Source organism: Chrysemys picta, chromosome 16 (genome assembly GCF_011386835.1).
Source record: "Chrysemys picta bellii isolate R12L10 chromosome 16, ASM1138683v2, whole genome shotgun sequence".
Lineage (NCBI taxonomy): Eukaryota > Metazoa > Chordata > Testudines > Emydidae > Chrysemys > Chrysemys picta.
Window position 1 is genome coordinate 10,234,625 of NC_088806.1, and position 25,125 is coordinate 10,259,749.

Sequence of the window (25,125 nt, forward strand, 5' to 3'; positions counted from 1 at the left end):
AAAGGGGGGGGGGTCCCCCAGGCTCAGAGCCCAGCAAAATGGGCACCCTGATCTCCCAGCCACGGGTTCAGGCCCAGGAAACCGGCGTCTCCACCACTTCACGGCACATGCACCTCACCGAGGTCCCCAGATGATGCTGCGGCCAGAAGGGCTAATGCGATCCAGAGATGCGTAAACGGGGGGGGGGGGGATCTTGAATAGGAGCAGAGAGGTGATTTTACCTCTGGACTTGGCCCTGCTAGGATCCTGGGTCCGGTTCTGGTGCCCACAATTCAAGGAGGAAGTGGATAAATTGGAGAAGGGTCAGAGAAGAGCCGTGAGAAGGATCTGGAAACCTGCCTTGGCATGAGAAACGCAAGGAACGCGATCAAGGAGACGGTTAAGCGGGGGACGGGGGGACTTGATCCATCTACAAGAAGCTACACCAGGAACAACCGTTTAATAATGGGCTCTTTGGACCAGCCAAGAAAAGTCTAACAACCGCTGGAGGTTGAAGTGAGACAAACTCGGAGTGGAAATAAGGCGTGGGATTTTTAACAGTGAGGGTAATTAACCACGGGAACGATTTACCAAGGACACTGATGGATTCTCCATCGCTGATCATTTTTAAATCAAGACTGGACATGTTTCTAAAAGATCGGCTCTGGGAAGTAGCTGGGGGGGATGTTCTACAGGAGATCAGACCAGGTGATCGCCCCGGTCCCTGCCGGCCGGGGGATCTACAAATCTATGAACATAAGGATGCTCCAAGAGTGGAAACTTTAAAATCAAGGCTGGATAGTTGCTCGAAGAGATTGACTGCAGTTCAAGGAGGAATGAATGCAAGGCAGCACTGGGGCCTGCAGGCTGGAATCAATAGGACCTCCTGGCCACGTTCCTCAAAGGTATTTAGGTGCGTAGACCCATGTCTCCTTCGCGGCAGCATTGAGATGCCTCCAAGGCACCGTGTATGGGGCATTTCAGGCTGTGCCGAAGGCCCGAGAGGGTGAGGGGAGGAGGCCGGGGGCGCTGTCTCTTTAAAAGCCCGCGTGTTTACAGGAGGGAGCTCGTAAAAAGTAGCTAGAGATAAAAAGCAGATAAGGAAATACTTGGAAGAGGCAAGTGGTACCAATCAATTGGATCCAGCTGACACGGAGCCCAGGGGAAAGGGAGCAGCTGAGGATTTCACCCCCTGGAGGCAGCGAGCTAGTAAACGCCAGGGTTTGTTTACAAGCCCAGGAACGGCCCAAAGATCGGCATGATTTTCGCCCCCAAATACTTCGGGGAAAGCAGCCGTGTCAGTTTTACGTATTGCTGCAAATCAAGCTGATTTAAAAAAAAAAAAAAAAACCCGACCCATTCATTCTTACTGCGCGGTGTAAAAATACGTCCAAGTTTATGACATGTGGGTGCGGGGGGCTGGAAAAATAATGAGACTTTTCAGAGACAAGTACAAGCCTCCCTTTCGGTGATCACACCGTGTCAAAAACCGGCATTAGACAGATTCGCAAACACCGATGGGGGGGAGGGCGGCCGTTACCAGCCTGCGCATCTCAACTCCATTTGCTCTTGGAGCGGAGACAAGGAAGGGGTTGGGTCTGCAACTCAACAGGGTCGCTAGAGAGGCCGGCGAGCCCGACTCTCGGAGCCAGGAGAAGCCAGAACTGGCCAGATAGGATCCAGCCATCAGCTCTGGGCCCCTCAGCTCCAACATTTCAGAAGTGGCAGGACTCATACGCCCCAGCCCCAAATGAAAAATTGGGGTTTTGATGAAAGAAAAAAAAAAATCAGAATTTTTAAGCCCCCTCCACCCAAATCCAGTTTTTAGGAGTTTCCATCCAATTTCCACAGAGCACGTGAAACAGCCACTTTGCACCCACTTTCTGGGAGCCCCCCAAAGTTGGGCATTTTTGTTTTAGTTTGGGGAAAAATACCCACGTCGAGTAGCTCTTACAGGTCATCCAAAGGACACCACCCAAGAAGCACAAGTTCAGAGCAGGCCAGCAGAGGCAAGTGGAGGTCGAGCCGGCCGTGCCGGGGCACAACAACACATGAATTACGGCCGGCGGCCAACGCCCAGAGGGGAGAGGATGGGCCAAGAGGCTGAAATTAGGATGGCGGCTGGAGATTCATGAGTTTCCTGCTCCCATGTCTGACCACAAGCCAAAGCCACCACTAGAGGACAGGATCTACAGGGCTTCGATCCAGCAAAGGGCCAGACTCTGCTGGCGCATGGAGAGATGCGTCAGGGAGATTCACGCCGGCACAGACCCTTGTGTGTTATACAGATCCAGACGTATGTTAGGTCAGGAGACCATCTAGCTGGACTCCTGCACGCCACATGGCGTAATTCACCCTATACCCCCCGGCTTGGCATGTCTGCCCCCCCGGCTCTGAAGACCCCGAGCGACGGGGCAACCTAGAGAGAAGCAGCCAGCCCCGGGAGCTCTTGGAGACATTTGAAAGATGGGATATTCCCGAGCATTTTAGCTCATGCTTTGGCCTGGCCTGCTCGCCTCTTCCACCCCAGCCACCCACCTCCTGTCTTCCAGTTAAATCGCTGGGCACAGACCGGCAGCTCCCCTCTTACAATCCAGAGTCTCGAGCCTGTCCCCCATCCCCTGGGAAAGTAAGTCTCCACACGGAGCTCAGAGCCCCCCTTCCCCCAGAGCAGGGAAACGTTTCTAGCCCACTCTCCCAACCAGGCTAGCCCGCTATTTCCAAACCAGGAGACAGGATCCCACCCGGGCCCCAAACGATGGCTAAAGGTGGCAACAATTTGACTCTGATAGCCCATGGGTCTTATCCAGCCAGAGAGCTCAACGTGCTTTGCAAAAATCCGCAACTATTTTCCCCGTCTGAATTTATCTAGCTTCAACTTCCAGCCAGGAAGTTTGGTCTGCCGGTTAGAAGAGCCCTCGGTTATCAAATCTCTGGTCCCCGCGGAGGAACGGAGAGACTGAAAGCGCTTGCTCTGTTGAGCTTAAAGAGGAGGCAAAGGGGTGACTGGATCCCCCTCTCAGACACCGTTTCTAGTAGCATTTCTCCGACCCCTCTGCAACTGATCAACGGCCGTCTGCAACTCGGGCAGCCGCAACCGGATGCAGTGGGTGTCCCAGGGCTAAATCCAGAGGCAGAGTCACCTCACTCCTCCTACCAGAGATCCCCCCATCTACGCAGCCAAGGATCGATTTAGCGTCGCTCTGGGAGCTCCTGGCCAGCTGCTTATCCACCATGACCCCACGATCCATTTCAGAGTCGCCGCTTCCCAGGCTCGACCACCATTGGTGGTTCTTAAAGATACAACCTTCCCGGGGGGCCCGGATGCATTGGGGGCGAGGAGACTGTAAAAAGAGCTTTTTCTGGCTCGCAGCCGCCTGGCTTTGCAACTTTCCCATCTTCTTTAACGGAGTTTTTTGCCTGGAATTTCTTACAAGGGGGGAATAAATTCCAAGGGCTGAAACTGACCTCCTCTGCATGACACATCAGCAGCAGGGTTTGAACTCTAGACCTCACCCCAGCCTGCTCTCCCCTGCGCTCCAGGGACCAGCTCCAGGAGCTGGCGGCAGTAGAAGGTTGTTATCTCAAGGAGGAGAAATCAGAACTCAATCCCGCTGACTTCACAGCTGAGGAGGCAGTCGGCCACTGGAGCCGTGGGGGGGGGAGGGGGGGGAGAAGAGCACAGTTAAAGGCCCCCACCCGCTTTCCGGAACATCCTGCTGACTAGCAAAGGCTGGCCCCAAACAATCTGCCACACAGGGTGGCTGCCTGCTCCCCCCTCCCCAGCATCAGCAGCTGGAGTAGCGGCAAGAACAAAAATGGAATCGCCCGGCCAGCAGGGCCTGCGTGAGAGCCCCGGCTGCCGTGTGAAGAGGCCCAGCTGTTTATGCTGCAATCGGCTGTATTGCCGTGGGCCGTGCCCGTGCTTTTACTGCTCCCGGCCAGAGTCCGGGGTTCAAGGAGAGCCGCTTATCGCCCCGAGACATTTATTAGCTGGGAAATGAGCTTTGGCAGGCGAGAAGGGCTGGCTGGAGGGGATGGGCGGAAAGGGCCCATCGCCCGTGGCATCCTGCCTGTAGCCTGAGAGGGGCAGCCGTGGGGCTCTGATGACTCCATCGACTCTAGCTCCCATCCCCTACCTGTGGGGAGATGGTGCCCTCTCTCCCAGCCAGCAATTCCCCCGCACCCGCGTGCCCCCCACACCCGCTCGCGCTGAGACAGCTGGGAGGAGTCAAAGCCAAGATCCCCCTACGGGTCAAATCAAAACCAACCTTTATTTACAGTGCAAAGGCAGCGGTTAGAGCAGGGACAGGAAAGGAAGATCTGCCCTGGGGTCCAGCCGGCAAAGCCTGCAGCCGGGACCGGCCCCTCTGTTCCCGCCCAGCCCGCAGGGGCGCGGGAATCCTGGCACAGCGGGGCCCGAAACGGAGGAGACCGGAGGCCGGACTTCAGACCCTGCCCTGGCCCCCTGCAGGAGAACCACCGCTCGCTCCCACACGCGACTGGAGACGTCTCCGCTCCAGGCTCCCCAGCCATCTCCCGCTGCTGCCTGGGAAAGGGGGAGCCGGCCGATTGACCTCCCAAACCCCTCTTCCCATGTGTCTGAACCCCTATTGCACTGATTAGCCACCCGAGAGCATGGAGGGGTCCCAGGGCAGGGAGGGGGACGATTAGTGACTCTGAGTGGAGTTAGCGCGTGGGCTCCCGGGCCTGGCGGGAGGGGAGAACAGGGGCAAGGGCGGGATGCACCGGACGGTTACGATTTTGACTTGGAGATGGCCAATCCAATGAGACCGGCCAGGCCGGCCACGCCCAGGGCCATGCCACCGACGATCGCCATGCCGACCAGGCCGTCTGCGGAGAAAACACAGGGCTTAGCTGCGGGGGCAGGGCCTTCGCACACAAGGCCCTGCCCACCCCTCCCGCCCTCCCCCATCTGGCAGGTCCATCCTCACCCCTGGGCATGCTGGGAAAATCCAGCCGGCTCGCCCATCATGCCTCAGGCCAGTGGGGCAATGCATGCTGGGATGCAGGGACGCACTGGGGCCCGGCTGGAAGAAGCGTGGGCAGGCCCGAGAGGGAGACCCACAGCCTGGATTTCGGGGTCAGGGCGGGAAGAGGGGCTGGCTGATCCCACCCTCCCTGGGGCGAGGCAAGGACGGGATTGCGGGGCCGTGGGGGGCTGACCTTTCTGCATGGCCTTGTCGATGAGCTTTTTCAGCTCCAGCGCCTGCGTGTTCTTGGGCTCAGTCTTCAGCAGCCCCCGGATGTACTTCAGGGCCTGCTCGTACTCCTGGGGGACAGGGGGTGGTCAGCACCCACGGTACCCTCCCTGGCCCCCCCACCCAACAGCCCCTCAATCCCTCCCATGGCACAACCCCCTCCCTGTCTCCTCCCACCCCGTTACCCTCCTCCCACTGATCAGCTTCGAGCATCGTCCGCTCCCTGCTCCGAGCCCACCGCCCTATACACACCCCACCCCATCTGTCCTCGACCCTCTCCCCCCGGGCCCAGCCCTTCCCTCGCCTATCAGCACCTCGGGGTTTATGAACTGCAGCGGCAGAGTCCATAAAACCCCGCCAGCACAGGGCCCCACCCAGCCACAGGTTTATGGAGCCCCGCTGAGCCACCCTGCAATCAGGCGGGGACATTCCCCCACCGGTACCTGGGCCAGGAAAGTTAACCCGCTTCCTTTCTGCTGTGGGTCAGCTCCCCCAGTCAGCTCCCTGCATCCCTCCGGGAAAACGGGGCACGGGCCGGGGCTAGCTGGCCCTCGGCCCCCCCAGCTTGTCCCTGATCTTTGAGGGTCCCCGAGTCCATATAACCTACTCCCTGCGCCCCTCGAGCCTGTCCCATCCAGCCCCCAGCCCCTAGGCACAGTTCCCCAAGCCACCCCAGGACCTTGGGACCTGAGGAGCAGCCATGCCCCCCCCCCCACACACACACACACCTTCAACCGGTAATTGGCCACGGCCAGGTAGAAGACGTAGTCGCGTTGTTCTTCCTTGCAGCCTTTGGGCACCAGCTCTAGAGGGTAGAGTGGAGACGGGGTGACTGGGGGCTCCGGCTCCAGCTCCCCCTCCCCCCGATTCAGGGCAGAACCAGGCAGACAGACCCAATGGGGGGCCTCCAGGGCGGTGCCCTGGCCAGTCTACACCGCGCTAACCCCAGGACCATCCTGCCTGGCGGCACAGTTCCCAGAGGCGCGGGCATGCCTTTGCTGGGTATCTGGCTCAGTGGGACTGGCCGGGCAGAGCCGGATGGAGCCGGGGGGGACCCCAGCCAGGAGCAGGGCGTCACTCACCCTCCAGCAGCACGATGCCCTTTTTGATGTCGTCGGTGTATTTGCTGCGCACCAGGCACCAGGCGTATTCGAACTGCGTCCCCTTGGAGACCGTGCCCCCGCTCAGCTCTGCCTTGTACTTCTTCTCGAACCGCTGCGGGATAACGGCGGGGTGAGACCGTGGGCAGCGCCAGGAACCCCCGCCCGCCGGGACCCGTCTTGGGGGGGACACACAGGGCCAGGGAGAAGGTGGGGGTAAGATGGCAGGGCATGGCCTGTCACCCCTCAGCCTCCATACCCACCCCCAGATGCACATAGGGGAGGGGAGGGGAGGGGAGAGAGAGAGAGAGAGAGACAGACAGACAGACAGACACACACACTTCCCCCACTCAGTTTCAGGACTCCTGGGTTCTCTCCCCAGCTCTGGGAGAGGAGTGGGGGATAGTGGTTAGAGCAGGGGGGGGTGCTGGGAGCCAGGACTTCTGGGTTCTCTCCCCGGCTCTGGGAGGGGAGTGGAGTCTAGCTGGGGAGAGAACCCAGGAGTCCTGGCTCCCCAGGGCCCCTGCTCAAGCCCCTAGTCTGCTCTGCCTTGACCACTGGCGCCTCCTTTAACTGCACCCGGCACAAAGTGCCCCTTGCCCTGGGTCTCGGCACTTTCCCAGCAGGGCCGTTCCGGCAGCAGGATGGAGCTGGTTCTGTCCCATGGGGCCAGGTGTCCTTCCCCCCTGCTGGCCCAAGGCCCCCCCCAGCCCTGAGATTAACCATTCAGAGCAGCCTGGCAGCCTGGAGCTCTCCAGTTACCAGAGCCAGGGGACAGGGTCAGTTTGTGGCTGGCTGTGGTATGCCCCAGACTCAGCACCCTGCCAGTGGAATAGAACCCAGGAGTCCTGGCTCCCAGCCCACCCTGCTCTAACTGCTAGACCCCACTCCCCTCCCAGAGCCAGGGAGAGAATCCAGGAGTCCTGGCTTACAGCACCCCCTGCTCTAACCCACCCGCCCTCACTCCCCTCCCAGAGCTGGGGAGAGAACCCAGGAGTCCTGGCTCCCAGCCCCCCCGATCTAACCCACCCGCCCCCACTCCCCTCCCCGAGCTGGGGGCCGAACCCTGGTGGTTCCAGGCTGGGAAAGGAGCACCACAGATCCCAAGTCGGGAGCATTTCTGCCCCGGAGCCCGTCTCCCTCCTGGCCTGGGCTGGGCTCCAAGAGGAACAAGCTCCCTCCAATTCTGGGTCTCTGATATCACATTTCACCCGAGCCAAACCACACATTCAGCTACTGCACCGGGCGCGGCGGAGCCTCAAGCTTCTGGCTTTGGAGCAGCTCGGGCGGCTAGGCCACCCCCACCCCCAATCCCAATCCCACCCCAGCTCGGCCCAGGGTACCAGCGTCCACCACCCCACTTCCCTCCCGCTGGCCTGTGTGTCTCGCGGGCCCAGCTGCAGGCTAAATGCCCGGTATTCACACCCTGCATGCTACCAAGCTGGGAGGGGTTGCAAGTGCTTTGGAGGAGAGGATTAAAATTTAAAATGATCTGAACAAAGTGGAGAAATGTTCTGAAGTAAACAGGATGAAATTCAAGAAGGACAAATGCAACATGCTCCACTGAGGAAGCAACCATCAGTTGCACACACACAAAGTGGGAAATGACTGCCTAGGAAGGAGTCCTGCAGAAAGGGATCTGGGGGTCACAGTGGATCACAAACTCAATATGAATCAACAGTGTAACGCTGTGGCAAAAAAAAGGGAAACATTCTGGGATGTATTAGCAGGAGTGTTGTAAGCAAGACAAGTACTAATTCTTCCGCTCTACTTCACACTGATTAGGCCTCAACTGGAGCAGTGTGTCCAGTCTGGGCCCCCATTTCAGGAAATGTGGACAACTTGGAGAAGGTCCAAAGAAGAGCAACAAAACTGATTCAAGGTCTAGAAAAAATGATCTATGAAAGAAAGATTGAAAAATTGTGGATTGTTTAGTCTGGAGAAGAGAAGATTGAGAGGGGACAAAACAGTTTTCAAGTACATAAAAGGTTGTTACAAGGAGGAGGGGGGAAAAATTGTTCTTCTTAACCTCTGAGGATAGGACAAGAAGCAATGGGCTTAAATTGCAGCAAGGGAGGTTTAGGTTGGATATTAGGAAAAACTCCCTAACTGTCAGGGTGGTTAAGCACTGGAATAAATTGCCTAGGGAGGTTGTGGAATCTCCATCATTGGGGATTTTTAAGAGCAGGCTGGACAAACACCTGTCAAGGGATGGTGTAGATCGTACTTAGTCCCGCCTTGAGTGCAGGAGACAGGACTAGATGACCTCTCGAGGTCCATTCCAGTTCTACGATTCTATAATCATCACTCAAAACACGCCTGGTGAAGGAGCCTTTGAAACCCTCCCCACACTAATCATTTGCTGACCGTTAACACCCTTGCATGATGGTATTAAGCATTATGAACCTGTGCTGGAATGATGCCTAAAATGTTTGCAAACCAGTTGAGTCGTTCAACAGGTCCGTCCTAAACGGAGGAACATGCGTTTGATTTGCTGACCGGCCAGATATTCGGGCTAAAGCGAACCAAGGTCCGTATTTACATACGAACAGAAGCCATTGAGACAGCCTGTCATCGAAAATTAACAGGCGGCACGTCCCGTTCCGAGCAGTTCCTCCTTCGGCATTGTTGGGGGAAGAACACGGTGCCAAATGTATTGAATAAGGTCGACGGAGCTCAATATGACAGAGAGACTCAAAGAAAATGCCACCGGCTCAACCACGCAAATCTGGGTGTGGATGGATAAGCGAAGCAAAAGGTCAAATTCTGGGAACAAATATTTGATCTTGACATTATTCCTTTATTTAATCTCGTCTACCCATCAGGCACGAGAGTATTCAGCGATATCGGAGCCACTGAAAAAGAATGACAGACCCATACGCTCTCCTTTGGCCCACAGCAACGGGCTTTACCATTGAATCACCAGCCTGCTTCTCAATCTTCCCGAGACTGATTTTTTGCTATTTTCCCCAATCGGAAAGAAAAAGCAGGACGACGCAGGAGGTGAGACTGGGAGGACCTGGCAGGCTGGGAGCTCAGCGGCATGGGAAAAAAAAGGCTACTACAAAGATGTGGCCAAATTTTAAGAAACTAACCAGGGAATCCCCTGTCATTGGAGGTTTAGACAAACACCTGTCAGGGATGGGCTAGGACAGGGGTCAGAGAAGAGCCGTGAGAATGATCAAAACTGGACAAATTCAGACTGGAAATAGGGTGCGAATTTTTCCCAGTGAGGGGAATTAACCACTGTGGTGGAATTTCCCCATCGCCAGCCAGGTTTTCCGTCCGGATGGGCTGCTTTTTCCTCGGATCCGCTCTAGTTCGAGCAGGAATTCAGGGCAGCGGTATAGCCGGCGTTAGATGGGTGGTTATCTGGGGGGCATTTGGGCCTTGGGATCTATGAATTCAGGGAGCTCGGAGATCCTTGAGCTCTGTAGCCCCCTCAATCCATAGCCAGCCCCCGCCATGGCCAACAGGACACTTCACTGCAGCGTTAGCCGACAGTCCTCCGACACCTTCCCACAATTCCCAGGGAAGAGATCAGGGAATGTCTCAGCTCACCTTGGTAAAAAGAACCACAGGATATGCCCCTCGAAGTCCTAGCAACAGACATGGGGTGGCACAGCCCCAGAGTGGGCCTGGTAAGTCGAGTGCGGCCGCTCGCCCCGTGGCGCCGATCCCCTGGGCTAACGCTTCAGGGACACGGGCCCCAAGACCGGGGTCTCTCCAGAACTCAAGGGCTATAACCTGCCCGTCTGCAAATCCACTTCCGTGCGGGCTAGACAGTCACTTCAGGCCTTGGGACTCCCCTTCCTTCACGGTCCATGGGGGAGAAGGATTGCCAGCACTGTCCTTGCAGCTCCGTATTAATCCAAACTCACGCTTCAGGGGCTCACCCGCAGGGGTCAGGAAGGACTTCCCCCTCCCATGCACAACCGGCCAGCTGGATTCTGTAGGGGTTGGGGTTGCCTTCCTCTGAATCATCCACGACTGGAGATGGGACACTGCACAAGATGGGACAGCAAAGCCTCTTTCTAGCGGCCTGGTTCTTGCTCACAAGTTCGGGGCCCAGCCGATCACCAGATCGGGGCTCAGGAGGGAATTTCCCCCAGATCGGCAGAGACGTTGGGGTTGGGTTTCTTTGCCTTCCTGGCGAGCAGAGCGGGCCGCCTGCGGGATCTTGTCTTGCCTCGCCAATTCCCTGTCCCGGACTCTCCCGCGCATGGAACAATTGAGTCTCTTGAGGACTGAAATGTTTGGTCTGGCCTGGGCTACCCAGAAGGTCAGTCTAGATCAGGGATTGGCAACCTTTCAGTGTGCCGAGTCTTCATTTATTCACTCTGATTTAAGGTTTTGCGTGCCAATCATACATTTTAACGTTTTTAGAAGGTCTCTTTTTAGAAGTCTAATATATAACTAAACTATTGTTGTATGTAAGTAAACAAGGTATTTAAAATGTTTAAGAAGCTTCATTTAAAATTAAATTAAAATGCGGAGCCCCCCGGACTGGTGGCCAGGACCCAGGCAGTGTGAGTGCCACTGAAAATCAGTTCGCTGCCGCCTTCAGCATGCGTGCCATAGGTTACCTATCCCTGGTCTAGATGCTCTAACAGGCCCTTGCAGTACCTCTATGACATCTATAAAATCTCCCCCTGCCTTCACTTCTCTGCCCCCCACGACGCCCTCTTCCCATACCAGCCGCTAAAGAGATTGGCAGATAAACAATTAACCCTACAGTCTTCCGCCCAATGGAGATTAATAGGGGATTTCCCCCCCTTGGGCTTCCCCGTTCCCCACCCTCAGAGTGACTGGCAGAGGCGGCGCCAGGTCCGTATCTGGAAAGCCGTCTTTATGATCACACATCGTGCTATTGTCAAGTGAGATCTGGCAGATTTGAACGCGCCACGTGCGCACGTCAGGCGAGCCAGGCCTGACCCCCACATCCCCTCACCCGGCCCTAAAGCTGTGTTTGATAAACAGAGTGGAGAGGCAGGGCCCAGCCAGTCAAGGAAGTCAGACAACGACTGAGAAATGCTCTTTTCATTGTAGGCTTCCCCCGCCCCCCGCACCATGGAGGAAATTAAACCCGGATGACTTTGTTTCAACACCCCCAGGGTTGCAACACAACTGCGCAGGAGCTGGGAAATTCCAACCAAGGCTAACGCTGCGAGCTCTGCCAGGCCGCCCGCTGGCGGCTCTCCCCGCTGGCCACCTGCCATTCTCCCAGGCGGGCGGCGTGGAGCCCCGGGACGGCCGGACACCTGGGATCTATTCCCAGCTCTGTTGGGGGACCGCTTCCCCCCTTCTGCGCTTCAGTTCCCCCCCGGCTGGAAAACGGAGAGAAGAATCCTGACCTTTGCGAAGCCCCGGGGGATTATTTTAAACCAACCGGTCCCACAAAGTCGGTGACTAAGCAAGCACCGTGGCAGATTCGCCGTCTCTCAGCTTTCTGGGAGAGAAGCCGGTTCCCGGGTTCCATCCGGGGGAAGTGGGCCCGGGAAGGTCCAACCAGACGACGTAACGGTCCCCTCGCCAGTCTCCAAGCCCCAGTCCCAACAGCAAGGGGCCGTGTGGGTGAGCTCAGAGGACATGTAGGGTTCGTTACAGCCTCGTTCCCAGGTTGTAACGCCCAGTTCAACCATAACAGGCTGGGGACTGGAGGTGAGCCCAGAGCGGGGTGGAGGGGAGCTGTGTGCCATTGTGCAAAATGCAGCTTGAGAGGAAGGCTGGTTTCTCCATCTACATCAGGGGTGGGCAAACTTTTTGGTCCCAGGGCAACATCGGGGTTGCGAAACGGTATGGAGGGCCAGGTAGGGAAAGCTGTGCCCCCCCCCTCCCCCAAACAGCCTGGTCCCCATCCCCATCCACCCCTTCCCGCTCCCTGACTGCCCCACTCAGAACCTCCGATCCAGCCAACCCCCTCTGCTCCTTGTCCCCTGACTGCCCCCTCCTGGGACCCCACCCGCTCCCTGTCCCCTATCCACATACCCGCCCCCTGACAGGCCCTCCCCCCGGGACTCCCACGCCTATCCAACCCCCCCCCCCCGTTCCCCATCCCCTGACCGCCCCCCCCCCACAGAACGTCCACCCCATCTAACCCCACCCGCTGTCCCGTGACCCCTATCCACACCCCCACCCCTTGACAGGGCTCCCAAAACTCCCACCCCCTATCCAACCCCCCCCACTCTTTGTCCCCCAACTGCCCTCTCCTGGGACCTCACCCCCATCCAATCCCCCTTGCCCCCCATCCATATCCTCACCCCCGACAGGCCCCCCGGGACTCCCACCCCCTATCCAACCCCCTCTGTTCCCTGTCACCAGACTGCCCCCAGAATCTCCACCCCATCCGACCGCCCCCTGCTCCCTGACTGACCCCCAGGACCCCCTGCTCTTTATCCACCCCCCCCCCCACTCCCTGCCTCCTTACCCCGCTCAGAGCATGGGGGGGCAGCAGGGGAGGGGCCGGGGGCGAGCCTCCTCAGCCGGGAGCGCAAAGGCTGGGCAGAATGGGCCTGCGGGCCAGATGTGGTCTACATACATCGGGGAGGGGGGACTCCAGGGAGGGGGAGGGAAAAGCCACTGAAGCTAAAGGACCACGCTGGCCCAAGAAGAAACGAGGGACGAGCGGGGATCAAGGAAGGCTGCAGAGGAGAAGCAGCTTTCAAACGCTCGCGTGACGATGGAACCGGAGGCTTTCACGGCATGAGCAGGGACTGGAATTCCCTGGCACGGTCTGTCCTTTCCTGGCCACGCTCCTGGCAAGGGCCTCTGGGGCCCCCTGCTGGCCGTTCGCAGGGGCAGGTACCCGCACGGAGAACAGAAATTCGGCAAAGAGACGGCACTGCATGGATTCAGAGGAGCAGCGCCCACTGATCACAGCCCTGGCTACCCTCCTGTGTCCCAAATGAACCAGATCCGCTCTTTCAGGAAGCCATCCAGCCGTGCCTTAAACACGGGGAATCCTCCGTGGCCCTTGGGTTGCTCTTTCTGGAGTTTCACTGGCTCTCAGTGGCCCTTTGCCTGCTAGATCGAAGAGCCTGCTATCAAGCTCACCTAAACTGGAATCAAGTCACCCCTCAGCTCCTTGGGTTGATCGCCTGGAGTCTCCCGCTCTCAGGCTGGTTCTCCGATCCCTCCAGCCCCTCCCCAACCGATCAACCTCCTTCTGGAACTGCGGGCCCCAGAACCGGACACAGGAATCCCACGGCGGTGGCACCATGGCCAACCCACCTCCCTGCTCCGACGTGAGATTCCCCCGTTTACGCAACCTGGGATCACATTCACCCTTTGGGCCAGGGCGTCGCACGGGGAGCTCATCTCCAACTGATGATCCACCACGATCCCCACGCCCTTTGCAGAGTCCCCGCTTCCCAAGACCCTGTAAGAATGGCCGATATTCTTGGTTCCTTCCTGTGTCTTTTCCTGCCAAACTAATGATCCTGACGCTAGGAGAACCAGGACCCGACCCAGGCATTTAGAGTCATGAAGAGATAGACAATCAGCCTTGGCCTGTCCCATAACAAGAAGGCAGGGTTGGCCCTTCTGGAAACAGGACAAAGGCACTGTGGAAAGCTCAAAAAATGCAGTCTGGGCATTCGCCGCCCACCTCAGCCGACGGAGTGCTGCAAACAAGGATACGCCTGCACTTAAAACTAAGGTAATCCGCCTTCCCGAGAGACCGTAGCCAGGCCGACGGAAGAATGCTTCCATCAGCCTAGCGCTGTCTACACTGAGGGTTAGGTGGGCCCGGCTACTCCCAAGGGGGTGGATTTTTCCCAGCCGAGAGTCACCGTGACGCTGGCAGACCAGGCACCAGCTCATGCCAAGGCCCCTAGACCTCGCTGAATCTGACAAATGCAGAGCTGGAAACCAGTCTGGCTCCACTGTGGGTTAGTGTTCTCAAAACAGGTATTAGAGGGATAAGAACGTCTTTAGACTTTGCAGACGGCTTGTAGGATGCTGCGAGGATTGATCCTGCTTACCAGATCTGTTCCCCGTGGCATAAGGCAGCATTTAAATGTTTGCCCTGTGACTATAAAAATGTTGGCTAAGACCGTAAAACCACACAGTCGGGGGAGATGCATTACCGGGTGTGAAATGCTAGTTTACCACAAGAGGTGCGATCTTCTCCCCAACCAAAGAGGGGCTGCAGGCATCAGACAAGGCATGGCGGACGGGAGACTCGGCTGGTGGCTTCCCCCACACCCGTGAAGACGAGACATGCACAACCCCGAGTCCCATCACAGCGTGAATGCTCAGGTAAGGGAAAAAAAAATGCCTGTTAAAGAGAAATTAGTACCTTTATACCTCAAACAGGGCGGATTTGATTTAAATCACATTGATTTAAATCATGATTTAAATCACTAGTCAGGAAGACTCAATTTAATCATGGTTTTCTACATAAAAAGTGCATTCGTGTTGGTTGTTATAACCTTAATACCTATTCGTCACAACTCAGAGCTAGAGACCACCCAAAATGGGTCTCTCTTACGGCCTCCTGCCATCATAGGTTTTCCCTTCTAGTGAGAGAACGGTATGGTAGATCTCAAATCAATGAAGGCTACAGTCAGAAAGACCTCGAGACTTCTGGAATATGCTGCTCAGATAGTTTCACTTTTGTGCTGCCTGTCCCTCCCTTCTCACATTTCTCTCCAGACTTCTCAGACTTCTTCTCCTTGTCCAGATCTATTCCGCCCCCAACAATCTTCTATTTTTGAAACTTTGCACTTTTAGAGAGAGGTAAGGGATTGACTGTGTACACAAATTTGCAGAGGGACAATAGGATTGAAGTCTGTTATTTCTCACCTCTATACATTAGTTATTTATTTTAAAACATTTTTGCTGTTAACAAGCATGTTATCTCTGGAGACATGAATCCACAGTTTGAGAATTGCAAAACTAATCATCTCTGATGGTATCTTCTAGACTGAGCCCCAGTGGGTAGATAGAAAGATTAACCTCAATAATCTATACAGAAGCCCCTGGAACCCCATAAGATTGGGTCCCTAATCCATGAACTATTGGAACTCATCTACAAAACTTTTCTTAAACATTACATGAATATATTGTCTCGTACTATAGAATTAGAATTTATCATCCTTATTCCATAAGGAGATATCTTTGAGCTATAATGTATCTATCTTTAGATAGGTTTTTTCTCCCCCAAAAAGCATTTTATCAAAAAATCTGATTTAAATAAAAAAAATAATTTTTTTAAAAATAATTGATTTCCCCCCCCCCTCCCCCCTGTCTCAAACTGCTGTGCCCCCTCCCCCCAGCAATATTTTTGGTGATTGCATGACCCCCCCCCCCTCCAATAGCCTCAGGACCCCCAGTTTGAGAAACGCTGCTTTATGCTGTCAGGACGCTGAAGGGCAGCGATTCCTAGGGTTGGCCCTGAAGGACCTAATAACTTGCTTATTATAGAAACTTCTAGAACGTTTTGAACTTAAGATTGTACCTCATTTGTGTGTGTGTGTGTGTGTGTGTGTGTGTGTGTGTGTGTATGTATGACCTGCTTTAACCTTGTAAATAACTCGTTTCTTTGTCCCAGTTAAAAAATACTTTTAGTTTGTTTGTTCTAGGATTGGCTACAAGCATTGTCTTGGGTTTGAGACCTAAATGTAATTGACCTGGGGTAAGTGACTGGTCCTTTGTAACCTGAACATCCTTGTGCTTTTGGGTGGAAAATGACCATCTACCACAGAGTCCGGCTTGCCTGGGTGCCCAAGGGGACAGTCCCTGGTAAGACCGTCCTAGTGCTTTAGGAGCTCAGACTTGTTCCAGTGTAAGGTGTGAGGCCTTTTTCTGCCAACCATATGGCCATGAGAGGAAAAAGCAAAAACTCACGTCCTCCCATTCCATCTCAACTACATTAAAACAATGAAATATCAGGCTGGTAGGAATGCTGCTGCTGGCCTAGTACACCTCTACCCCGATACAACGCGACCCGATAGAACACGAATTTGGATATAACGCGGTAAAGCAGTGCTCCAGGGGGGCGGGGCTGTGCACTCTGGCGGATCAAAGCAAGTTCGATATAATGCGGTTTCACCGATAACGCGGTAAGATTTTTTGGCTCCCGAGGACAGCGTTATATCGGGGTAGAGGTGTAGTACCCACCACCACCGAAGAAAGAAACGGATCTTAAGAGGTTTAAAGAAAACTTCGTTTCATAGCATTCTGTCTGGAAGCAGTCACTTAACACGTTGGGATTGTGAAATCTAGACGTCTTTATTGTTTTGCCCTTTATGGTCCCCACGTCTCTACTGTTGATCTGTCTGGTTCTTTGATTGTTTCTGTCCGTTACATAACTAATTTTGCTAAGTGTAAATCAGTTAAGGTGGTGGGCTGTGATTGGTTAAAAGCATTGTTTGACAATAGGTTAAGTTTGGTTAGAGAATTGTTTAGTAATATTTTAGTCAAATGATTGCTAAAATTTGAGAACCTGTGCCTTAACCAAGCTGAGGACCCCCATTTTGACTTAAAATTTTTGTTGGACCCCCAAACCCCTTGCTCAGCCCCTGGCCCTGCCCTCACTCCACCCCCTTCCCTAATGCCCCACCCCACCCCTGACCTTTCCCGGCCCCCTGCCCCAAGCGAACAGCTGTTCCGCGGTGTGCAGGAGACACTGGGAGGGACGGGGAGGAGTTAATCAGCGGGGCCAGCAGCCCCGGACATGACCCGCGGACCCCCGGAGTACCCTCGCGGACCCCAGTTTGAGAAACCCTGGGTTAAGACACAGCTAAGCAAGACTCAAATTTCACTATATAAACTGGGGTCCAAAAGGCAGCTCTTGGGAACCAACTCCAGGACACAGCCCCAAGATCCGAGCTGTCAGACCTCAGCACCCTGCCAATCACGCCACGCAGAAGCTGGAGTCCCCGGATGACCTGACCCTGACCGGCCAGCAGAAAAAGCTCAGCAGTGTATGCTTAGTGGGTGTATTCGGTTTCGGGGACTGTTAATAAACAGAGGTTAAGGATATTCCCGTGTAAGGTTCTTGCACTGGTAAAAGACCCCGCAGACCCGAGTCCACAGGGAACGGGGGTTATACCCTGAGCTTACGGAGGGATAGAGGCCGGAGCTCACGGAGGAGTAAAGTTGGGTGTCTTATGAGCACTGCAACCCTCCGTATCACACCCCCGTTTGTGCCACTGCAACAGTCGGCGCATCGGCTTTGCCAGCAGAATTCCCCCCACACACACACACTTTCTAGACTAGACAAAGCCATTGGCTCAGAGCCCGTAACCCGCTACCAGCCCCTGAACAATGAGCCCTTTGCTTCTTTCGATTGTTTACCCCAGAGTCCCTCGGCACGGACGGCGGCTTCACTCGCCTGGGCAGGCGCGCGCCAGCCCCCGGGCTGCACGATTCAACGGGCAAAGGGAAGAACGGTTAAGTCCGCTAACGGGGTTTAAAATAAGGTTTCGGGCAATGCTGTGCTGGCTCTGGGATCACAGGTCCCAAAAGCTCTGCCAGTGCTCCACAGCTAATCCCAATGCACACAGATAACTGCACAGTGAACCACCGTGCCTCAGTTTCCCCATCTTTACAGCACTGCCCTGCCTCACAAGGAGGATCAATACAGTCAAGTCGGTGAGGCACGCAGCCCCTCAAGGCGCCTTCCCTGGCTGCACGGAGAACTGGGGCATCCTGATGCTCAGGGAACGGCTCCTTGAAGGCGTCGGTGCCGGAAGCTCGGCGTACGCTTCCTCCTCCCGTCAGCCCACGAGACAGGTCGTTAGACCTCTCGAGAGAGGTGGTGAGATGTCTGATGACCGGTGCACCGGGCTTACACCGCTAATCCAGAAGGGCCCGAGACCTCTGAACCTGCTCTCCCGCCCCACCACACGGCTGCGAGAAACAGCCGTGATTCTCGCAACGCGTTGCCGACGCCAACTGGTCGCCACCCATTTCGCTCGGCGGTGTCAAGCACGCTGCACCGTCGCAGCCGCAAGGGAAGCGATATTCTGCACGGATTAGGCCTCAACTGGAGAACTGCGTCCAGTTCTGGGCACCACATTTCAGGAAAGATGGGGGCAACTTGGAGAAAGTCCAGAGAAGAGTAACAAAAATGATGAAAGGTCTAGAAAACATGACCTGTGAGGGAAGGTTGAAAAAACTGCGTTTGTTTAGTCTGGAGAAGAGAAGCCTGAGAGGGGACAAAACAGTTTTCAAGTACATAAAAGGTTACAAGGAGGAGGGAGAAAAATTGTTGTTCTTAACCTCGGAGGACAGGACAAGAAGCAATGGGCTTAAGTTGCAGCAAGGGAGGTTTAGGTTGGATATTAGGAAAAATTCCCTAACTGTCAGGTTAAGCACTGGAATAAATTGCCCAGGGAGGTTGTGGAATCTCCATCATTGGGGATTTTTAAGAGCAGGCTGGACAAACACCTGTCAGTGATGGTCTAGATAATACTTAGTCCTGCCACGAGTGCAGGGGACAGGACTAGATGACCTCTCGAGGTCCCTTCCAGTCCTACCAGTCTATGATTCCCTCATATTTGGCACTGGTGCAACCATTTCTGGAATCCTGAATCCAGTTCCAGGGTCCTCCATTCCAGAAGGACAGGGATAAATTGGAGGGGGTTCAAAGACCAGCCATGAGAACGACTAAAGGGTTAGAAGAAGCATGCCTCCAGCAGCTCAAAGAGAACGGGTGACTTGATCTATAACTACGTACGTGGGAACAGAAATTTGATAACAGATGACTCTTCTTCAGAGAGTCTAAGGGCAGAAGGCACCTGCATAACAGGTCATTGGATGCCCTGAATTAATTCCAAGTTGAACTAGAGACGGGATGTCACCTTGATTTAAGAATCCACCATGGCCCTTGGGAACTTTTCCCAATGATGAATTTCCCTTCGCTGGTAAAAATTCACACCCTCTTTCCAGTCTGCTCGCTTCCCATCTGTAGGTACTTACATGGGAACAAGTCCAATAATGAGCTCTTCAGCCCAGCAGACAAAGGTCTAACAAGATCCGACAGTTGGGAATGGGCGACAGGGGATGATCACTTGATGATTACCTGTTCTGTTCATTCCCTCTGGGGCACCTGGCATTGGAAACTGTCGGAAGACAGGATACTGGGCTGGATGGACCCTTGGTCTGACCCAGTGTGGCCGTTCTTATGATGAATTCAGACTAGAAATAAAGCACACATTTTTTTCAACGAACAATCGGAACCACTTCCCAACAGCTGCGGTGGATTCTCCATCGCTGGCGATTTTGAAATTCAAGTGGGATGTTTTTCGGAAGTGTCCACTCTCGTTTAAACAGTTCATGAGCAGGCCACGTGCAAGACTCAGAGCTGGCAACCTTACGCAACCAGAACAAACTCCCACAAGAAAGCAGTCGATTCACCATCACTTGACATCTTCCAAACCAGACTTTCTGGAATATGCTTTAGTCATGCACAAGTTCTCAGGCTCAACCCAGGGGCAAGTGGGTGAAAATTGCCAGCCTGTGATAGACAGGACATCAGACTAGAGCAGAGTCTCTCAACCTTTTTGATAGCTTGTTGCCTTCCCAAACTGTATCAGGGAAATCTCGGGGACCAGTGTGGGTCCACAGACAGGTCGTTGAGGAACACTAGACTAGATGACCTATGGTCCCTTCGGATCTACGCTCAATTCTTCCCACTGGGTCCCAGTCAGCTACCAACGTCAGCCTAAGGCCTTTGACATGATCCCAAAGCCCTGGAGGGAACCACACGAGAGTTGGGGATGAAGCCTTCTCTAGAGAGGGGATCTGGCTACAGAACAATCTTCCTGCAGAAATCAGGAGAGTTCAGAGTCTGATAGCCTTTAGGAAAAACAGCAAGACCTACCTCTTGGAAAATGACTCTCAGCTGAAAGAATGACGCTTGGCTTGGCATTTCTTTCTACTCAATTAACTCCCCGTCAAGCAAAACAAATAAACCCTCCCCCGAAATTAACAACCATCCCTGAAACAGATGAACTACCCCCCCCCCCGCCAATAGTATTTAAAAATCCCACAACCAAAGAGCCTCCTCTAACCAGAGTTTTGATCTCAAAAAGGAAGAAAGCACCAGACACCCTACCAAAGTCCTCTAGGGTCTTGGCCAATGCCCAGACGCTAGCTACAGTCAGCAGAACAAACCCCTAAACTAGATGGAAAGAGCCTGTGTCATCTAGACCAACCAGGAATAACTCCAGATCTAATAGAAAACCCCAACAATCCTCATTTTCAACAGGGCAGCAACTTTGCTGGCATGGTCCCTAGAGAGGGAGAGAAACTGAGTCTTGCTTGTCTAAGGCCAAAATTATAACTGGGTTCGCAAAAAGAACTAGATAAGTTCCTAGAGGACAGGTCCATCAATGGCTACTAGCCAAGATGGTTAGAGAGGCAACCCCATGCTATGAGTGTCCCCAAGCCTCTGACTGCCAGATGCTGGGAATGGGCGGCAGGGGATGGATCACTTGATGATTCCCTGTTCTGTTCATTGCCTCTGGGGCACCTGGCATTGGCCACTGTCGGAAGACAGGACACTGGGCAAGATGGACCTTTGGTCTGATCCAGTGTAGCCATTCAGATGTTCAATCACTAGATCTCTTCCAGAAAGGCAGCCAGTCTGGGGCTGAATACAAACGTTTGTTCCAATTGTTAAATCAGCCTAATTGAAAACACTGATGCCCAATTTTTTTTTGGGGGGGGGGGGGGGGTGATGTTAAGGCTGTCCATTTCACCCCATGGCAGCCAAGCCCTGGGGCCCCTTCCATATCGCTCGCGCCGATGGCTCGGGAAGAGAACGCAAAGCCCCAGAGCTCTGCACAGGACTGGGGTTTCCTGATCCCCACCACGGCACAGCCCTTCCTGCTGCCACGCGCTCCCCACGGCCTCTCCACACAAGTACGAGGGCAGAACCGTTGCATAGTTTACTGCATCCCAACATGGGGGCATGATCCCCTGCCAACCCTTCCCCCCCCCACACACACACACTCTTGGAGGTACCTGGCTTGCAGGGGGGCCGGGGAGGGAGGGGGGTGTCACAGGATCTAAGAAAGAACATAGCACCCCCTCCAGCCCAGGAGCCCGAAGCATCACGCACGAGAGAAAACCAGTGACATCCAAACACATAGGCACCTGCTCCATCAATGCAGAGAGAATTGAGGGGGGTGGGGGGTTCACTGGGGCCAGAAGGCGAATGGGACCGGTTATTCAAGGGCAGCTGGGGATGGTCTCAGGGAGGAGAGGCCCCAAGGAAAGCCCCTGGGCGGGGCAGGGGAAGTCAGCGGCGAGAGATTCAGGGCAGGGATATGGGGGGCAGATCCAACTGTCAGTGGGACCTGGGGGAGCAGACGCCTCAAAAGGGAGGGGGCAGGCTCTGGGAGGGAGAAGGCAGGGAGAGCTGTAGGGGAGGGGCTATGGGGGTATTCAGTGAGCAGGACCATGGGGTAGGCTCAGGGGGAGGGGAGCGTGAATTGAAGGTTCAGGAGGAGGGGGGAGGCTCCGGCAGAGGGGACCCTGGGTAGGGGAATCCAGGGGTTGGGCTGGACAGGAAGGGCCGGGGGGGGGGGGGGGGAGAAAGGGGAAGCCCTGGGTAAAGATCCTCCTGGGGGGCTGAAGAGGAGGGACCTTTGGGTGGGGGATCCGGGGCCTGGATTGAGGGTTCTGGGTGGAGGATCCCAGGGACAGGGGCCCCTGGATAGGGTATACTGGGAGTGGGACTGTGTTGAAGGTTCAGGGCCTTAGAGCAGCGGTTCTCAAACTTCCTTGCACAGCGATCCCCTTCCGACAACAAAAGTTACTTCCCGACCCCAGGAGGGCGGGGCCGAAGCCTGAGTCCCACTGCAAAGCCCAAACCCCACCGCTCCAGGCAGGGGGCCTGCAAACTGACTCCTGAAGCCCTCGGGCTTCGGCCCTGGGCCCCAGCAAGTCCAAGCCAGCCCTAGTGACCCCATTCTAAGGGGGTTGCGACCCACTTTGGGGTCCCAACCCACAGTTTGAGAACCGCTGCCCTAGAAGACCGGGGGGGGGCTCAGGGAGAGGAGTCCCGGGGGGGGTACCCAAGGGCACAGCCTGGGGAGGGGGGCTCAGGGCCTGTGTAGGGGGCTCAGGGCAGGAGGCCCCTGGGTGGGAGATCCCAGTGGGGGCAGGGACTAGGCCCCAGGAGGAGCAGGGGCAGGTTAAGGAGAGACAGGAGAGCAGAGGGACTCCTGGGGGGCGGGGCCCAAACCGGGGAGGGGGGAGGGTGTATGGGGCGGGGCCTATGCTGGGGATTCAGGGCAGAAGGACCCAGGCTAGGGGACCCAGGTGGCAGGGCCCTGGTTAGGGGGATGGTGGGGGGACAATGGGGGGGTCTGGGGGCAGGACCCCAATTAGGGGTATGGTGGGGGGGGGGGCAGGTGAGGGGGATGCCAGGGGGCAGGGTCCAGGGAGGGGGCAATGGGGGGCAGGGCCCCAGTTGCAGGGATGTCAGGGGACCAATGGGGAAGTCGGGGGGTCTGGGGGCAGGGCCCCAGTCAGGGGGATGGTGGGGGGGCAGGGCACAAGGAGGGGACCCCAGAGGGCGGGGCTCAGGGAGAGGGGCAATGGGAGGGACTGGGGGGGCGATGCCTGGAGGGCAATGGGGAGCCTAGGGGGGTGGGGAGGAGGATGGCAGGGGGAGATGGGAAGCCTGGGCCCAGGGAGGGGGTAGCAGGGGGCGGGGCAGGGGTGAGGGGCGATGGTGGCGGGGCCCGGGGAGGGGGCGATGGGAGGAACAGGGGGGCGGGACCCGGGGAGGAGGATACCAGGGGGCGATGGGGGGGCAGGGCCCGGGTGAGGGGGGCGATGGGGGGGCCCGGAGGGGCGGGGCCCGGAAGGGGGATGCCGGGGGTGGGCGATGGGGGCGGGGCCTCTCACCAGCAGATCCTCCACCGCCACCACTTCGCTCAGCACCGACTCCATCGCGTCCCCACCCCCGGAAGTCGCCGCCCCGGAACTAAACCTGCGGCTCGCCCCGGAACCGGAAACGCGGCCGCTGTTCTCCGCCTTCTCCCCCGCCCCTCGCCGCTGAGGCGCATGCGTCGCTTGGCTCCGGCCGGCTCCTGCCCCTGCTGCGGATCGCGAAAGGGAAGGGGTGGTTTGGGCCAAGGCGGCCACCGTCCCGGCCCGGGAGGACGCGCGCCACGGAGGGGGCTGTCCCTGTTACCATGGCGTCCGCGCGGCGCTGAGAGATGCGGGCGGGGGGAGAGAGGAGCGCTGCGCCTGCGCAGCGGGAACGGGCGGCAGTTTGCGCATGCGTTGGCGAACGGGAAATTTGAGCTCGAGCCCTGAGTCCGCCTAGTGACGTTGGAGTGGGGAGATGCTGGGCACGCCCCCCTAGTTACCATGGGGACGCGACGCTCCGACAGGGACACCCCCCCCGTTTGGGGGCGCGCCCGGCATCCCGTTCCGATGGCAACACAGGGACCAGGCGCCCTTCACTTGGGGGGTGCCCAGCTTCCCGTTCCCATGGCAACACTGGACCCCCTCATTTGGGGTGTCTGCCCGGCATCTCGTTCCCATGGCAACACAGGGACATCCTCCCCCTTTTGGGGGGGGTCTCTGCCAGCTGTGGGTCTGGCCGTGGGGCGCAGGCTGTGCACACACTGGCTTGGCAGGCCGTGGGGGGGGGGCTGCCCTCGCCCCACGCAGCCTCTGGGAGCTCTCCTGGGGGCACATCCCAGCACATGAGCCGCCCACCCAAAGGCCCGGCTGAGTGGGGGCCCGTTGTGCCAGGCCCCTCCACAGGGGGGCCCGCGTGTGCCCGACGCTGCGCCTGCCCCCTCAGAGCAATCGGCTCAGGCTCTCTGCAGACCCAGGCAGGCGTCACAGGCCCCTTCCATTCCCGGCACCTCCCTCTGGAGGCCCGGTGCCATCGGGGCCCGCTCCAGGCCTGGCTCCTCTCCTCCCACTAGTCCCTGGGGGGGCTCCGGGGGCAGCTCCCTCCTGCCCTGGGTCTGCTGCTCCTTGTGGCACGGCCTCAGCTTCCTCCATTGCTTCCTCTTCCTCAGTTTGCCTCCTGCCAGTTTTGCCAGCCTGCCTTCTGATGACGGCCACACCCCGGTGCCAGCCTGCTCCGTGCGGTGCAAGGCCTGGCTGGCTCCAACCCCAGAGCGCCCATCTTCCTCTCCCACAACGAGGGCCCTGCTCACGACGTGGGAGTTTTCTCTCAAATTGGTATGATGGCGGTGTGTGCCTTGGTTTCCCTCCCCGTACCTTGCATTGCTACCCAGTGGAGGGACAAGTATTTAGGTGTGTGCTGGGCACGGTGGCACCTGGGCCACAGCGAAGTGGGCAGGACACGACCCCCTGCCAGTCTGAGGGGGCGATGAGACCACCTGGCTGCCTCTTCTGGAAGAGAGAGCCCCCTCGGAGTCCCTCCACAACACTGCTCCAAAGCTGGAGTGTAGAAGCAATCCTGGGGCTCCCTGACCCCACCCCCATCCTTCCCTGGGACCAAAGGGTAATAACAGCCCTCCTATGCCCCCACAGCCTTCCCCCCACACACACAACCTCCGCCCACCACCACCAGAATTCACAAGACCCATAGGAGCTCCCTCCACCCAACCTCATACGCACAAGTCCAGGTGGCAGCCTGGTCCCATTTTGTGTCTTCTGTCCAGACCCCCACTCTAGCCACCAGCCCCCACTCCTCTCCCAGAGCCAGAGAGAGAACCCAGGAGTCCAGGCTCCCAGACCCTCCTGCTCTAACCCACCAGCCCCCGCTCCCCTACCAGAGCCGGGGAGAGAACACAGGAGTCCTGGCTCCCAACACCCCCTGCTCTAACCACCAACCCCCACTCCCCTCCCAGAGTTGGGGAGAGAACCCAGGA

General features: G+C 56.7%; 1 protein-coding gene and 1 long non-coding RNA gene across 3 annotated transcripts in view; both read right to left on the minus strand.

The window, feature by feature from the left end:
• The window catches only part of LOC135975993 (uncharacterized), a 66,409-nt gene that overhangs the window by 17,325 nt on the left and 23,959 nt on the right, over window positions 1–25,125 (minus strand). The window lies entirely within an intron of this gene.
• FIS1 (fission, mitochondrial 1) lies at window positions 4,235–23,468 on the minus strand. Of its 2 annotated transcripts, none has more exons than XM_005312115.4 (5): window positions 23,171–23,468; window positions 6,284–6,416; window positions 5,930–6,006; window positions 5,167–5,272; window positions 4,235–4,833 (listed from the first exon to the last, which is right to left on the minus strand). In XM_005312115.4, exons 1-5 carry the CDS (start codon window positions 23,213–23,215, stop codon window positions 4,736–4,738), a joined length of 459 nt encoding a protein of 152 aa, XP_005312172.1. In that variant the 5' UTR covers window positions 23,216–23,468; the 3' UTR covers window positions 4,235–4,735. The 2 variants fall into 2 exon arrangements, with proteins under 2 accessions (XP_005312172.1, XP_005312171.1); XM_005312114.5 differs by lacking the exon at window positions 23,171–23,468 and adding an exon at window positions 14,411–14,590.